The sequence below is a fragment of the Elaeis guineensis genome, chromosome 10, assembly GCF_000442705.2.
Source record: "Elaeis guineensis isolate ETL-2024a chromosome 10, EG11, whole genome shotgun sequence".
NCBI lineage: Eukaryota > Viridiplantae > Streptophyta > Magnoliopsida > Arecales > Arecaceae > Elaeis > Elaeis guineensis.
The window spans coordinates 15,786,898-15,804,136 of NC_026002.2; the positions used below are offsets into that span (position 1 = coordinate 15,786,898).

The 17,239-nt window shown below is 35.1% G+C and overlaps 1 protein-coding gene across 4 annotated transcripts in view; it reads left to right on the forward strand.

Moving 5' to 3' along the window:
- Positions 1–8,195: 8,195 nt before the first annotated feature.
- The window catches only part of LOC105053005 (probable thimet oligopeptidase), a 40,604-nt gene continuing 31,560 nt past the window's right edge, over positions 8,196–17,239 (forward strand). For 3 of the 4 annotated variants that reach the window (XM_010934003.4, XM_019853379.3, XM_073244052.1), the window contains exons 1-4: positions 8,197–8,391; positions 14,451–14,572; positions 15,332–15,495; positions 16,308–16,398. In XM_010934003.4, the coding sequence (XP_010932305.1) occupies positions 8,268–8,391; positions 14,451–14,572; positions 15,332–15,495; positions 16,308–16,398 (501 nt within the window). In that variant the 5' untranslated portion in view covers positions 8,197–8,267. Of the gene's footprint in view, positions 8,392–14,450; positions 14,573–15,331; positions 15,496–16,307; positions 16,399–17,239 lie in introns of all 4 variants that reach the window. The other variant, XM_073244053.1, reaches the window with a different exon arrangement.

Here is a 17,239-nt window from a genome sequence, read left to right on the forward strand (position 1 = left end):
CCCGAGGGCTTTTATAGGCCGATATGTCGCCCATCTCAGTGAGAGACCGACACTGATATTGACATAAATATCGGTTCCAAAAGTCCTGATTGACGACTTGATAGACGACATGCGTTTCGGCCGATGTCTGGTGTTTTGAGATGATGATACACGATATTTCGTCATACCGGTACAAACTGGTGTTTTGAGTGTGCCAGCCGTACTGTTGGATCCTTCTTGGGATGCCAGGGCACGATTAAGTCTCACGGCCAGGATTTTAGATCGAAGCACTATTGGAACTCTGCTCAGTGTCCATGCCAATACTGGATTACAATATCCCACACAAAATTTAAAATAAAAATAATTGATAAATTATTTTTTCCAACTTTAAGATTTTTTTTTCCGATAAGAACTGCAACTTCATTCACAGAAACGTAAGTTTACATCACAATCTACATCTGAAAATAGAAAAGTAAAGACAGTTTTAACGTATACAAGCTCAAAATGGGAGGGGATACAAATTGAAAGCGATGAACATACCCCTTACTGCACCCTACTCTGACAGTCCATATATTTTGTGCAATATGTAAAAGTATACCATACAAAAGAATGATTAAGGTATGTATCCAAAAGACCGAACGAAAATCATTTGAAGGTTCGCTATCTGCATTGTTATGTATCTTCTTATAGCTGTTCCTTAGCATCAGATATGCAGAAGAAAGAGCCACTGACAGCATTAATAGATTATAACCACCATGAAGATAGTCATGTGCCATAATGAAAGTAATACCCAAGGCAAACATGGAGAAAATATAGTACTGTCACCAGCTGCATCCTCAGAGAACAAAAATATTGAGAACTTGAAATTGTGCCATAGGTCATGCACCATTGCAAATTTTGTCTACTTGTTAGCTGCTGCATCCATTTACAAGATACAATTAAATAAATAGTTACTTGTATTAAGAAATTGATGAACTTCCTTATAATCCTGCACAACAACAGAGAAGCCATGCTAGTAAAAAAAAAAATTTCTCTTTTTTTGATATTTTTCTGCTGTTGTTTTCTTTTTTTTCCTTTTTCTTCTTTCTTTTTGATTTTGCTTTTTTGCTTTTCCATTTTCAATCTCTATTCCTTTTTTCTTTTGTTTTTCCAAAGATATGATACATGTGGGCAATGTCGGAACCATTGAAACCAGAACACCCATGCAGTAAGCCGTTTCAGAGAATAGAAGAAGATGCCCTATATGAAACATCAAATTGCTAATTCCAATAGAATTACAGAAATCCACCACCCACCAACAAAAATACAAAATAAGATGTGCATTCAATGAAGCAATAGCCAAGCACGCTTCCCAGGGAAGAGCCAATGTATTCTTGAACCGACGATTGATTATAAAACACTGGAGACTCCCCCTATGTGCCAAAATATAGATCTATGCATAAAATACCAGTATGCTGACAGCAGTATGTACACTATACAACATCACTGCTACGTTCCATGGACAAATGAAAGCCACATAATGTTGAAGATCCTTAAATATGTGCTGGAACATAGAGCATAAAGATGATACATATGAAGCCAAAATTGGTTACTTTCTTGACTGTAATGTCTTCCTCTTAACCCTGCACAACAAACAATAGCTAATATTAGTAAAAAAAAAAAAAAAAATCCTCTTTTTTTGATCTTTTTCTGTACATTTTTTATTTTTTTTGTGTTTTTCCTCTCTTTTTGTTTTTGCTTTATTCCATCTCATTTTCATTCTCTGTTCTTTTTTGTTTTGTTTTTGCCGCAAAATAATACATGTGCTAGATGGCTGAGACATATGAATCAGTAGAGCAATACAGTAATCCATTTTAGACAGTAGCAGCAACTGTCCAATTTGAGGCAATGAGTCATAGGCACCCAGGTAAGTATAGTACGCATTCAACCACCAATAGATCCAGGGCTCAGAATATCGAGCCAGCGAGACACCATAACATGACCCTGATATCCCTTCAGAACGGTGATTGTGGCCAACCTTTCACAGTTTAATGTGATGCTGAACTTCCCCACTGAGTAGGTGCCTTTGGATGCTCTATCAAGATTCTCAGAAGCTCTTATACATGATAAATGTATCTCAATCAGTAGCTGAACCCCCTTTAATATCGTCCAATAACATTAGGGCCCAGTGAAAGAGATATGTCATAACCTGAGGCACATATCCTCTTCTTTCAGCAAGCTGACCAAAGAATTGTTGGCCACCATCAGTAAGCATTGATACCGAAGCCCAACATCAGTGTATTTTCTTTTTTTCCCACTTATGCTGCCGACCCTAAAATTAATATTAATTATCATATAGCGTCCTCTCCGAACATTGATCTTGCACCACAACCCTGTAGCTGGTGATATGCAAAGGTGACTTTTGAAAACTTTCTTAATGTTCCTGGCCTCTATATCCGTCATCTTGTCATCCCCTTCATTGATATAGAACTTCCTATATGTCTGCATTCAGAAGATATAAACAATATGGGTCAACCTCATTGAGACCATTCCATTAGAACTCACCAAATCTGGCCTTTGTAGTCAGATAATCAGCCATTTGATTTCTCTCCCTATAAATATGAGCCAGTCGAAAGTCTTGCAATTGAGTCCACCAAAAAAAAAAATCCTATAAAAAAAAAAAAAATTGAGCCTATTGATTTTCAAGTGCCTTAATCCACTAAATAACAGTAAGAGAATTTCCCTCTAAAAAAATATGTGTTGCATTAAACTGAGTAACAGCAACATACGTACATAATCAAGCAGCTATCATTTCAGCAAAAGGCATAAAAATATTAAATATTTTTTTCCATCGGCTTGCAAGAAAGAGACTGCATGATCTCTAAGAACATAAGCTGTCGAAGCCTGGTTAGATATAAGAGAGCCATCAAAATTTATTTTAATGAATCCATAGGAAGGGGGTAGCTAAGAGACCGATAAGGATGGACTGCTCATGGCAATAGAAGGTTGTATGCTATCCTGATGCCTATATGGGTACCAACAAGGACCACTGATGTAACTCATGGCTCTACAATGAACTTGCACGGGCATAGAAGTAGTATGACTAAAAATTCACTTATTTTTTACCTGCCATATTATCCCAGCAATACAAGCCACAAGAGTTTTGTCCTCTTTGCTAGCATTGTCATTAATCAAATAAGCTTGTCAAAGAAATGAACTCAGTATGTATTAGTTGCATATGAAAAATATACCTCCAGCAATAATATGCAGCAAGATATGCGGTAAAAACATGCTCATAATCTTCAATAAAATCCGGACAAATATCACAAAACTCATTAGTAGAAGAAATTATTTTACAATGAGCAAGATAGTGCTTAGTTGGTAAACGAACCCATATTAATTACCACCAAAAGTGCCTAACAAGAGATGGAAGAGGTAAATGGTAAATAAGCTTAAAAAGATGCCCATATTCCTGAAAGTTTGGCTCCTCCATAAAAGATATGTCTTTAAGGAAGATATAAGAGAGCTTTGATGGTCCTCAAACTAAAATATTCTTATTTGTTGACACCGAAAGAAGTATTGTAAGTACCTGATGCAAAAAATTGATAGATAAGAGCTGAGACAAGCTTCCAATCAACAACTGACGAGAGTTGTTCACATATTTAGAAAGATTTTTCTACAAAATCCAAGGATCATTATAAAAATTAATATTAAGACCAGATCCTACGATGTATTGAAAATAGAATTGCACATTGATATCTTCTATACAAATGTTCTTCCAGATGATAGAGCTAGATTTCAGAGGGAGGCAATTAATCTTGGAGCTAGAAAAATGATATTTGACCTTAATTAGTCTTATCCATAAAGAGTTCAAATGTAAGATAAGATGAGCTGCCAACCTCCTAATATTTTATTTTTTGTGATACAGTAAAGATGTGAAACTAATGCCTCCATTTTGATTTTGGTGAACAAATCTTATCCCAAGCAATACGATGAAAACCTCTTGTATCCATTAAATATTCCCATAAGAACGCCCTAAATTCTTTTTCCATTTGATTTAAGATTGTAATCGGAATATGCATAGCACTTAAGACATAAGTTGGCAAAGCTAATAACACGGATGGAACAAGCATGGCTCTACCAGCAAAAGATAATATTCACCATTTTCAAGCAATAATTTTTGATGAGATATTATTTATAAAGCATTTGCATTGAGTAATTCTCAAGGCCTTAGGAGACAATGGGACGTCCAGATAAGTCCAAGGCAACGAACGAATAGAGAAATGCAAGATTATTTACTCAAATTATTTGATATATATAAAATGCTACGATACAAAGGGTAGATAAATTATATAAAAATTTATCCATTATTCTGCTTCCATGGAAATGGCCTAATTGGCAAGATCATTTTCACTTTCGTCTATCATGTAATTTTTTTAAAAAATTGACTCTCACATTTGATATGATTTGGTGATCTAAAAATTTAGATACCAAGTACTTGGTATCATAGCAATGAGTTTATTAATTGTTTGCATCAAATTATTATTTTTCTGATACTGCACCATAATTTCTATGACTACTATCATTACTATTTATTTCTAATGCTATCTAGGATAGGATGACAATGATTATAATAGTGATAGTGAAAATATAGAGGGACATGAGAGGAACAATTTTTAGTATATTTTTATAAAAATAAAAGTCAAGATTCACAACTCTTAGATCATTTCTAATATTTAAACCATGGTTTTTATAAAATTTGGAAACATAAAATTGTACCAAGAAACTTTTTGAGTCTCAATTTTTACTATTTACAAAACACAAAAATAGAAACCCAAAATTGGCAGGCATGTGGCTCATGCCAATCAGGTGTAATTTTTTACTTCATGTTAAACTCTAAAATTGTTCTCTTCATTGCATCAACAAGTTTTCCTTTATAGCTAGATTTCTATAGCTTTTGTATAAAAAGAAAAGTCCTTGTTGATTGCTAACAATTTATATAATATTGTCTAGTAGGTGTGTTGATGCTTTCTTCCTTTGCTCTTCTAGAAAATTGTAGACTAATTTCTCCAACTTATATGCATATGGAATTGATGTTTAAAGGTTTTTCTATAGTTTTGATATAGTTGAATGGAACTACTTCTTGGCCTCTCCAAAATTAAAAATTGCTATACTTTGCTTGAAAATATTTAAGATATTTGTACATACTAGTTCTTTACATGTAACTTGCTCATGCCTTTCCAATAGGAGAAGAGGATAGAGAGGGAGAAACTTTCTTTAGCATGTGTCACTTCTCTCATTCAGTGTGAACGTGAATCCTACTTCAACAATGAGAAAAAAAAAATGAAGAAATCAGTCTCATGCAACATTTGCTGGAGTCTGGAGTCCATACCTTAACTTTGAAAATAAAAAAAATATATATAAAAATTCTATTCTTGTTGAGATACATAGAGAATTTACATATGCATTTCTAAATCAAAATATGCCCACCATGACTCTCCTTTTAGAATTCTCAAGTATCTATTTAAATATTCACTTAAAAATCTCATATATTGTGTAGTTCCTATAACAATCTAAGCCACATGGTGGTTTAAGCAACTAATTTATTAAGCGGTGTTTAGAAAAAAAAATAATTTTTATAGAAAAAGCTTTTCATTCGCCCATCGACGCATAAGAAGGTCAATATTTTGTTAATAGTAATATTGATACTATAGTCATGAAAGTTGCATTCATTGGCTAGCGGGATGAGGTGGTGATTGGACATTGTATGCAATGATCGTGACAGCTTGTTCGATGAGGCAAATTGTTAGATAAATAATAGATGAAAAAAAAGAGAGCTTGGTGTGTCAAATAGTTTCTCTGCATGTATTGCATGCTCTTGTTGCACTTTACTTGGAGGTGGTGGCTGGTGTACTATTTTCCTCTCTGACCTAACTCAATGGCAAGGAAATCAGATTAGTTGCAAAATTGCATGAAATGAGATTGGAGAGATCGGCGATAGTGCAAATGGTGGGTATAAAATTGGGGAGGCGCAAATGGGAGAATAACATCAGGATATTCATCCCGTCCTATCAAAGGCCACCAACATTGTATAGGAGGATTAAGGTTTCTACATCATATGCACGTTCTTTAACTTGACCTATCCTGAACCCTTTCTGCCCATTCTTTCCAAGGCTAGCAACGAGCTGAACCAGGTTTAAGTCACGCTAGATAAATATAATAATATATAAGGGGATCTTGGTATATGATCCATCTAAAATCAACAGTGATGTGAATGGAGATGATGAAATCATCGTATTTGATTGCACTATGATAATCCTATGTGATAGTAATTTTAAATCACCTCCACTTCTCAAATCATTGTCCAACATGATGATAGAAAATTCACTCTTAAATGTGGATATCCAACATCACTCCATCACAACCACCTTATATTAAATATATTAACCAAAGTATCCTCATCATTGAGAGACTTTCGGAAAGAAGAAATTATTTTTTTTGCTTATTTTTTTCGCATGGGGTAAGCAGTTGTGGCATCACGGAAAAGAAGAAATGTGCACGAATATTTAAAATGTTATCTTCATGGAACAGAAGAAAATCTTTTTTTTTTGTTTTCCGCTCTTGTCGTGCTAATTAGAAAGAGAAAACATCTATTTGATTTTATTCTAAAATTTTCTCTACCTCAATTCTCAATCCATGTCATAGATATTTTTAGTATTATATAGTCTATAATCTTAAATTTTCATAATATACCAAACAAGTAGCATGTACGTATCTGGAGATCTTTAATCACTGCACTATAGCAAATCAAACATCATGATCTTAGATCACTAGAGATTAGATCACCCTAGAATTTGGATCTTAGATCATCATGAAAATCAAAATTGGATCATCAGGTGCCTTCCAAAGTATTAATTGATATCCAACTTGACTTAATAAGAGGTCAAGACCTCTCAACCCATACCCACCCACGCCATTTTTGGACTTATGCCTTATGCCAAATCCAAACTGTTTTGCAAATTTTAATTTGCAGGTCCTAACTTAATCCATCAAGTACAGTGGATGCAAATTCCTAAAGATTAATTTTTAGAATAACCTAAACAACTAGTGATAAAAAAAAAATCATCTACGTCAGCATGATATTGCGATCAAGAGCTCATGGCTTGATATGTGAGGTATTCTCCGTTTTAGCTTACGAACTTCACAATTTTATCTTTTAAAAAGCATCTCATATGGGATGGATAGTCCCTTTCTACATAAGTAAGGATCCCACATAATTTACAATCAATGTGAGACTAATAATGCTCTCTCTTCTATACTACAAAATAATCTCATAGTCAAATAGGAGTTCGTGTAAGGATGGAAGATGTCATTCTCTTTATTTTTATCATAAATCGATGTATGAGCTAGAGGAGCCCTTTAATTACAAGGGTGGTCTCCTATCTGATGTGTCATTATTGCGGCTAAAGACTTATGGCTCGACACGTGAGGTATTGTTCGTTTTGATCCATGAGTTTTATGATTTTATTCTTTAAAAGATGCGTTACGTAGGATGGATGATCTCTTTCTATGTAAGTTAGAATGTTTTCCTATATAGGAATGGACTATCCATCCCACGTGAGGTATTTTTTAAAGAATAAAATCATGGATCCATAGATCAGAACGAACAATACCTTACGTATCGAGCCATGAGTTCTCAACCGTAATACATGATAATCCACTATCATGACTCAACTTATCTAATTTTATTTTATTTTATTTTGGTCCAAAGAGAAATCTACTCTCGTGATCCAGATAAGGTTAAAACTTAAGGCATACTTGATCCATTTCAAATTAAGGTTAGAAAATTTTATCCATATCAAACCATACCAAAAATACACTGAACCTAGCCCAAAATAGGGCCCTGTCAGGTTGGCCTCCTTGGATCAGGTCAATTCTGTCACCATTGCCTCCATTACCCCAAAGCCCTTCACAACCACGTACATCGTGGGACCAGAAAGCAAGACCCAACCAGGGTGGGTGCAGGCGTGGGCGTATCGCTGGTGCTCCTAACGAACGCTTCCCTTCTTCGTAAAATCCGTCGGGTTCTATTCTAATAATACAACCGGTTCCTCGCCATTCTGCCAGAGAAAATCCAGCCGTTTAAGTACAAACCAACGGTTGATTCCAACCCAGATGTTCGAATCCCTCCAAATTCGAACCAGCTGGCGGCTTTTTAACCCTTTCATGCTCCCTGGTCGCCCTCCGATCCTTTTTATCCCAATTCCTTCCTCCCTCTCTCTCCTCGTTCTGAGGGTTAATCCCTAGAGATGGCCAAGGGGAAGAGAGAGAGGAGAATACTTGCATTCACGGGGGCAGCGGCGCTTGTGGCCGTCGGCCTAAATCTCCTCATCTCAGCAATCAACGCCCAGAAAGCGAAGAAGAAGAAGAGAGGTACTTTGTTCTTCCTTTCTGGGAACTAGACTGATGTTCTTCGAATTAGACTGGCATTTTATCTTGATGCACGCGTTTTTCTTGTATCTATACATCTTTTTCCATTTGTTTTCTTGGAGAATGCGTACATTGTTTTCTAATTTTGAAGTCTGGCAAGGCTTGGTCATGATATACATTGGTGTTGCTATCCTTCTGGAAAGATTGATTTTTAACAATATATGTGTCCTCCCAAGAGCCTCCTAAATCCATAACACAAGCCCTCAGCACATTCTCTAAGATCTGAACTTTCTGATCGACCATCTGTTTGAGGATGAAAGGTGGTACCAAAATTTAGCTTGGTTCCCAATGCCTTATGCTAACTTTTCGAAAATCGAAACACGAATCTAGTATCTCTATCCGACACTGTGGTTACTGGAACTCCATGTAATCGTACAATTTCCTTAATGTATAGCCTCACCAATTTCTCAAGTGAATGGCCAACCTTGAACGGTAGAAAGTGTGCTGACTTAGTCAATTTGTCCACAATCACCCAAACAGCATCATTACCACTTGAGGTTCTAGGTAACTCAACTACAAAATCCATTGTAATATGTTCCCATTTCCACTTGAGAATGTCAAGAGGCTATAGCTGTCCTGCTACTTTCATATGTTTAGCCTTCACTTGTTGACATACCAAATACTATGCCACATATTGAGCAATTTCTCTCTTCATACTGTTCCACCAAAAATTTTGCTTTAAGTCCCTATACATCTTAGTGCTCTCAGGGTATACTGTATAAGCCATATCATAGGCTTCCTTCAACATTTCCTTCTTCAGTTCTACAATATTAGGCACACATAGTTTGGTACCAAATCTTAAAGAACCATCACTGTGAATACAAAACTCTGGTTGAATACCTACTTCTACTTCACCTTTGATTTTTGCAATTGAGAATTGCTGCTCTGAGCTTCCTTAATTCTCTTAATCAATGTAGGCTGAATTGATTTATAATAAACAACAATAATAAAGATTTATAAATTTCTAGATAGTTGAGAGGACAAACAACATCAATACATTAAAATCTCAAATTTACTATCCCAACTACTAGACTAATTAATTCCAACTGTCTACCCCACCTACACTCATCTTAGGGTTTATTTCAAAAAATTTAACACTTAAAATAACCTAAGCATTCTCGTATGCTTATCCTAGGGTTTATTCCTAAGGGTCCAAATTTATGCTTTGATGCCACTATAACTGTCACACTCCGATCATGAAATTAGATATCAAGGACATAAACAGCTGCCGCATGCCTACAAAGAACTGTTTTTGTAGGCATGCAAGGCATACAACCTGTTAATAACATACTAAACTAATAAAGTGGTACTCACAATTAAGATCGATTGACTCGAATTCTAAAATAAAACATTCACATCTGTCGTACACAAATAACTTCAGTCACATAATTTACATATTTGCACATAAAGTAGTACAAAGATGGTTCTACAAAATCTTGGAAGGTTGGTCTGAGACGGCTGACTAGATCCTTGCTCTAGTCTCACAATCCAACCTCTACTTATCCTCATCAAGCTTCGGGCTCTGTAAAAATATAGGAATTAAAAAGAATGAGATAATAGTTCAGTAAGTAGCTAAGACATAATTAAAAAAATCAAGCAGCTGTAGCCAAATAAGCATGTGATATGGTAATTAATATAACAACAAAATATTTATAGCTAGAGTCAAATTTATAGCCCTGCAACATAGATATAACCATGTAAACCAAAAACTCATGCATAAATTCAAAATATTTTAGAATCTACATAGAAATCAGACGATTACACCAAAGTTTCAGATAATATCACAAGATTGCACCTTTCAAAAGCATTATATTAGCTCATCAGTCTATACACTATGGCCACATAATCCCCGTGATAGGGCCCATAGTATCGCATTTAATCCCTACGGAGTAGGTCTATAGTACTATATTTAACCTCTGCAGAGTAGGTCCATAGTACCGTATTTATTCCTATAGAGTAGGTCTATAGTGCCAAGTTCTGGAACAATCAATATCAATTGCCAATGTATAATCTTCATGTGGTAGGGTCCATAACGTAGGTAGACTGAGAGCTCAGTACATATACACAAACTTAATTCAAACAATCATTACCATAACACATATATAGAGTTGTAATGTATAAGATTCTGAATCAACATGTAAAATCTATGAAGGTAATAATCATCATATGTTCAAGATCCACATGCAAATATGATTTTCTAAATTAATATATTCATATTTGTTAACATGAATCTGAAGAGTCATACCAAGTTTTTTTAGAATTTTATCAATTAGAAATCATTCTAATAAACCTATAATTATCAATTTGCAAAATACTATGAATACTCGATATTTGAAATACTCATACTTCTATGATTCATGCTTGGCTCAGTAACACCGGTACAACCAATAAATGGTGTAATTTTTTAAGTATTTGGCAGCAATTAAATCAATAAACATTCTCAAGTTATATATATTTATCATTTTATGCAATTATTTTGATTAGGTAGAGGTTACTGACCTTGCAGATATCCACTATCAGGTTATCTAGTGCTTTACCGATACTCCTCGGAACCTATTAATCTGAAACATACAAGTATATCTAAAATCAGTATCATATCATTCTCTAGCAATAATCTATCGAATTTCTTAAAATTCTAAAATCTAGATTTCTGATTAACTGCTCTTCCATGTACAACAGTCCCAATCTAAGATTTATTTATTCTACCAAATAACATCTAAAAATTTCTAAAGTTTGTGAAGTGGTTGAGCAATGAGTTGACAACCCTCAATTAAATTTTCAGATTGAAATACTTAACCATTAAAGAATTAAAAATCTCGGACTATCATAGGTAGATTCAGTCTGTCCCAAAATCAGCAACAATCTTCCTTTAACATATTTTTCCTATTACCCCAAACCATGTAATAATTGCATCCAGATTTAAATCAGATTAAATGCCAAGAAAGGCTTAGGGTTTACTCACTTTGATGGAAAAGAGAACCTCGAGGCAGCAAACCACACCAAAGAAGAGAAAAGAAGAAAAGAGGAGGAAAAGGAGGAGGAGGAGGAGGAAGAAGAAGAAGAAGAGGAAGGAAACAAGAAGATGATGATGATGATGATGGAAAAGTATAGGGCGGAGCAAGAGATATGTGGGGAACAAGAGAGAGTAGAGAGTGCGAGAGAGAAAGAGAGAGTGCGTGTGTAAGAGAGAAAGAGAGCACGTGGGTGGGAGGCGGTGGAACGGGGGATAAATCCCTTATTTGGTTTGGGTTACGGGTGGGCCCCAAATTTGTTTGGGTTAAAGGTGTTGGGCTGGCTGAACCAGCTGGTTCTTACAATATGAATTAGATCTTGGAGTACTATAAGTTGAATTGTGGGTTTTCCCAAGTATTTCAAGATGGCATTATGATCTTTTTTCAAGATTTCAATTTTATGTTATTTGCAGTATTTGGGGGTTATGTTTGGGTTCTGCTATGATGGGTTAGCAGTATAGTGGAAATAGTGATGAGGTAAGGCACAAGATTTGTATAGGTCAGAAAATTTTATCATGAACATAGGGAAGCGAGCTAGTAGGGTGAAATAGGCCGCAAATTTTGTTTCAGATTTATTTGCGGAAATATATGTATGGTTGTTCCATTGTTGTTATTGCTTAGGCTGCTGCAGTGGATGTGCTATGGACAGAGAGGAAGAATCAAATATTGCAGATGTGACTCAACTAGGGCTGCAAATGGGTAGGGCTGGGTCAGGGGTTTGCTTGCTCCAGATACCAGCCACTTAAAATTTGAGTTCAACATCTGGATTTAAACCAACCCACTTTAAAATTGGATTGGTCTGCATGGTCTACGCTTGTGAATTATATGAAGGCCCATGGGAATATAAAAAAGCATTCCTTGGGTTGAAATGGCCTGTGGGAGATTTATGCGAGCACATGCAGAGGCAAGAGCTTAATTGTGGGCATGATTGCAGAAGCAGTTTAAATTATGGGCTGCAGATGCTCAGACTTTGATGTCTGCTGGTAGAGAACACACCTGGATTTTATTTCAGTACTTTGGCACCATTAGGACCTGTCAAGCAATAAGTATCTTCTATTATATAAACAACAATAAGAGTGGAAAAATAAAGGAATAATTAGCAACGTATCAGCATGCCACTGAGTCTTTTTAAATGAACTATGGCTGCTTGACCTTCGCTAGCATATGGAAACAGTATACTGGCTTGGCAAAGGGTCGCACATTGCCCTTCTTGGAATCACCACCAAGACACCTTCAAATTCCTTCCAGATTGACACTGCAGGTTCAATAGGGAGTCACCACCTCACTGTGAAGAAAGAAGGCAAAGGCATTGAAATTAAATTCTATTCAAGTTGTTTTTGTCTCAGAGTACATATTGGGTATTTGTAGTACCGGTTATGATGCATTTGCAAATACAAATTGCTGCTGAGGATTTCGCATATCGGGTTGTTTAATTAATTTCTAAATTTTAAGAAGATTTAAAATTAAGAGTGGAGACACCATTTAAGGGAGAAATTTACTTAGGGATATCATTGCCTCAGGGGAATTGGAAAGTTGTGAAAGATTACCACTTTTATGTACTGCTAGGTTCAGGATATGGTTTCTCCTTAAATTGTTAGGACTCACTGTCTGATTTATGTAGGAGACTCATCACCTAATTCATATAAGATTCGGTTTCAATGAGAAAATAAACTAAGATATCTTCTATAAGTCTAATACACAAACTTCCCTCATGGAGAAATGTAAGAAAAAAAAGGAACAAAGAGTAGGGCTGAGCAATCTGTGGAATGGCAAAACAGTAATCATCACTGGGTTTGTCATTGACTTTAAGCAAAATAGATCTTCACTATTTTGTCCATATCTCCCTATTTAGACTCTGATTGATGTGATTCAAGATAAAGATAATTCGATGCTGCATTAAATTGAAGTTGTTCCAATCAAGACCTCCACCAATTTGATGAAGCTCTGTTGTGGCTGCTTTCTATTACATATTCTTATAACTATAACTACAATTTCTGACCTTTTTGGATGCATGAGTTAAATATTACACCACCAATTGCTATCTATGGTCCAGAATTTGCCTAGGGTATTCGAACCCACCAACTTGTTTTGACATGAATCTCCAGGCATGGGCTTCTATGCTGATTGCAAATATAGTTTTCAATGGAACCATAATTTCCTTTTTAAGTTTCCATGATTGTGCAACACATGTTTTGATATCTCGAGGCCTCTTGTCACGAACTTTGTTGAGAAATGGGGCTTGCAGAAGGTGATGGCCATGAATCATGAGGTATGGATTGCATAACTATCATATGCTGCATTATTAAATCAAATTGACTTTTCCTCAGTCAGATTTTTTTAGTTAAAAAATTACGTTAGTTAAATGAGTTTCATAACAGTAAAGGTAGAGAGAAACCATTTTCCAAATTTGCTTGACAAATGATTTTTAAGTGAAGCCTCGACGGGCAACATCAAAACATCAAAAACAAACTTATTCTATATGATCCATGGTTTTAAAATGTTACTAATTCTGGGCTAGGTGCTGTCAATTTTAATGTCTTATCTCTGCAGACACATTTTTGAACTATCTGTACTAATCTATGAAGCACACTACTGTATTCCCTGCATATGAAGAAGATAAATGATATATCGGCTTATTTGTTGTGCATGACACCATATTTGACATGGTGATGACAAGGCGGTGGATTGTTTTCTCATCGCCGACATAGTTAATTGAGTATATGGCAAATTGAAATGAAGAAATTGGGGTTTTAATGGCTGAATTTTTCGTGCTGCTCTAGTTCTATGTTCAGAGTTTACCCTGTAATGTGGGGGTGTCCGGTCTATTCTTTATAAAGGATGCTCTTTGTCAACCATTGCTATATGATATTACTTTAAATTAAGATGTTAGTCACAGTTTTTAAACTTGTTTGACATCTGAAAATTTTACACTAATATGTTTCTTTTGTATATGTAAATTATATTGAGTACTTTTGTTTTGTAATATGGCAGATCTTTTGGGTTCAAGTGTCCGGGTCAATCTATCTGCATCAGAGATTCAGAGATTGACTGACCAAATCATTTCTAAATCAAAAGAAATACATGATTTGGTTGCTTCGGTTCCCCTTGAGAAAGTATGTGCTTTGTTTAAATATTTTTCCATGCTAGCGATCATATGCAATGTAGTGACCATTTCTCAATTTTGACATTTTCTTCCATTCATCAGAAGCCATTATTGCTTTTAATGAGGTTCTTTCAATCATGTGGAGAAATTCATTTTCTTATGACAAATTTATTTTTTCACTTGGTTTAAATTTTTGAATTGTAATTATCTATTAGACCGCCTTCTAGATGGCCTCTTGGTGATAAGTGGCATTCTTGGGCCATATCGGATGTGTTATGCCCAAGCTTGAAATGTGAACAATATGGAATGGGTTCTCTTCATGTATATATTTGACATATTGGCCTTCTGCCAGATCCATTTAAGACAGGAAAATTATTTGAACCACGTGGATTTGGCTTTTTAGATTCTGATTCCATTGCTACCCATGAAGGTTGATTTCCAAAGTCATATTGGAGTTCTCTCTGATGAAGTTTATGCATAATCAGCTATTATATTTGTGATAAGTTGAACTTGCTATTCTATATGTTAAACTTTCTTGCCCCCATTTTGATTTTTATCCATACAGTCTTTCACGACATGTGGGCAAAACATGATAACTTGCATCAGAACAAATTGATGACTTCATCTGACTGTGGAATGTGCTGGTTGCTTGGAGACAAGCTTTCAATTACATAGTCTACCCTTGAACAAATTGTTAATTATTCGATATTATGCATGCAGAAGAGGTTACTCATGATCATTTTGATTTTCTAAACAATATCTTGTGCAGGTAACATATGCAAATGTTATCGCTCCTTTGGCAGAACTAGAGGCTTACCAATTTCCTTTGGTGCAATCTTGTCTGTTTCCAAGAATGGTATCTACTTCAAATGATGTTCGCAAAGCCAGTATTGAAGCTGAGAAACGATTAGATTTACATTTTTTGATGTGCAGGTGTAGCATTTTACCCTTTTCGTTTACCAATCTGCATTATTTGATTCTTAGTATGCCTTAGCTTTTCAATTTCAGTATGCTCTTTAAGGGAATGGTCTCACACACTCACCTTACCTACCGCACATGTACCATTCTTCACTAGAGGAGTCTCATTTTTTTTAATATAATTTTCACTCATCATTTATGTCTTTTTCTTATGTCTTGCACTCTATTTCCCTCCATACATAATGTCATTTTTCCTAGAGACTGACTACCTGTCATTTGCTGCAATTCCTATTATCTCACCTGGGCTTAGGTGGTGTCACTCTCACATGATTGCAGTAAATTTTGTACTGTATATGTGCTTTTGCTTTATATATGATTATTGTAACTTGGATTTTGTATAATGAATGACGCATTATAAAAACTACTAATGGTAAATGTCATGCAATCTAGGTGTCCTTATGTAAGTATAATTCTTCACTATACAATAATGGTATAATTTTTCACTATACAATAATGGTTTGCATTTTTGATATTATTAATTCTTTTTCTGAAATAAAATTGATCCGGCATGACCAGACACTAAAGTTTTTCTAACCATATAACAAACAAAGCTGCTGAGTTTGCTTTATGGAACAAAGAAAATCATAATATATAACTTATTGCATATTCATGCATTCCAGATGATGTTTGGACTTTCTAAACTGAATATTTTGGCTTTCATTACTAGAAAAGAAATAATATTTTTTCTTTATAGGCATCTGCTAGTTAGAATTTGTTTTGGTTGCGTCTATGGTATAAGATCTTTATAATTTGTGCAAGGTGACCAGAAAGCGAGAGGATGTATATCGTGTCGTCAAGGCATTTGCTGATAGAGGAGAATGGCTAAGCTCTGAAGCAAAACGATACATCCAATGCTTGGTATAGAGATTCTGACAAATCCTTATGATACTTCTGCTAGCTAAATACAATGTTATTTACTTACCTCTCATATTTAAGGGATGTATTACTTAAATTTGTCTTTAAAAATGGTAACCTATGGACATAATCTTTTTACCATCTTATGTTACGAACTTACAGTTTTTTGGTTTTATTGCTTTGTCCAATGCTCGCTTGTGCAAGGAAATATAAGGATATGCATAGCAAAGCGCTACTTATTATTGTGCTTCTTATGGTATCTTGCAAAAAATCCAGTAAGCAATATCTTTGCTTAGGGCAATGTGGCAACTCTTTCATTTGTTATGTTTTTTTTCGATATGTAATTGTCTGTGATCTTCCTGTATGCATACAATCTTCTGTTATACATTTGCAGAACAATAATCCATTTCTTTCTTTATATGAACATTAATATACACCATTAAAGTAAGTATGAGTCATTAAAGATAAGTTGGTTGATTTGTAATGGCATTACATGTCAAGAGTTATGTATAAATGGAGGAAAAATAGAATTTCATATGTTTTCTGAGATCTTTTTTTCCTGCAGTTATGTAAATAAAAAATTAATAGTACTTGAGAGTTGAGAGTGTAAAATATTAGTTGATCTACAGAAACCATATCAACTTGTTTTTGGTACTGAAGGGTTGTACAATTCTCTTAAACCCAATCTGCATGTGATCTGTTCATACTCCAAAATGTTAGCTGTTGCACTTGTGTCCTGTTATAAAATATTTGGATATGTTGATTCTCTTGAACAATATAAGTTTTGCTGGTCCAGGCTGATGCTTCTCACCCAGGTTGTCTTGTTGGACACCATCATGTCTAG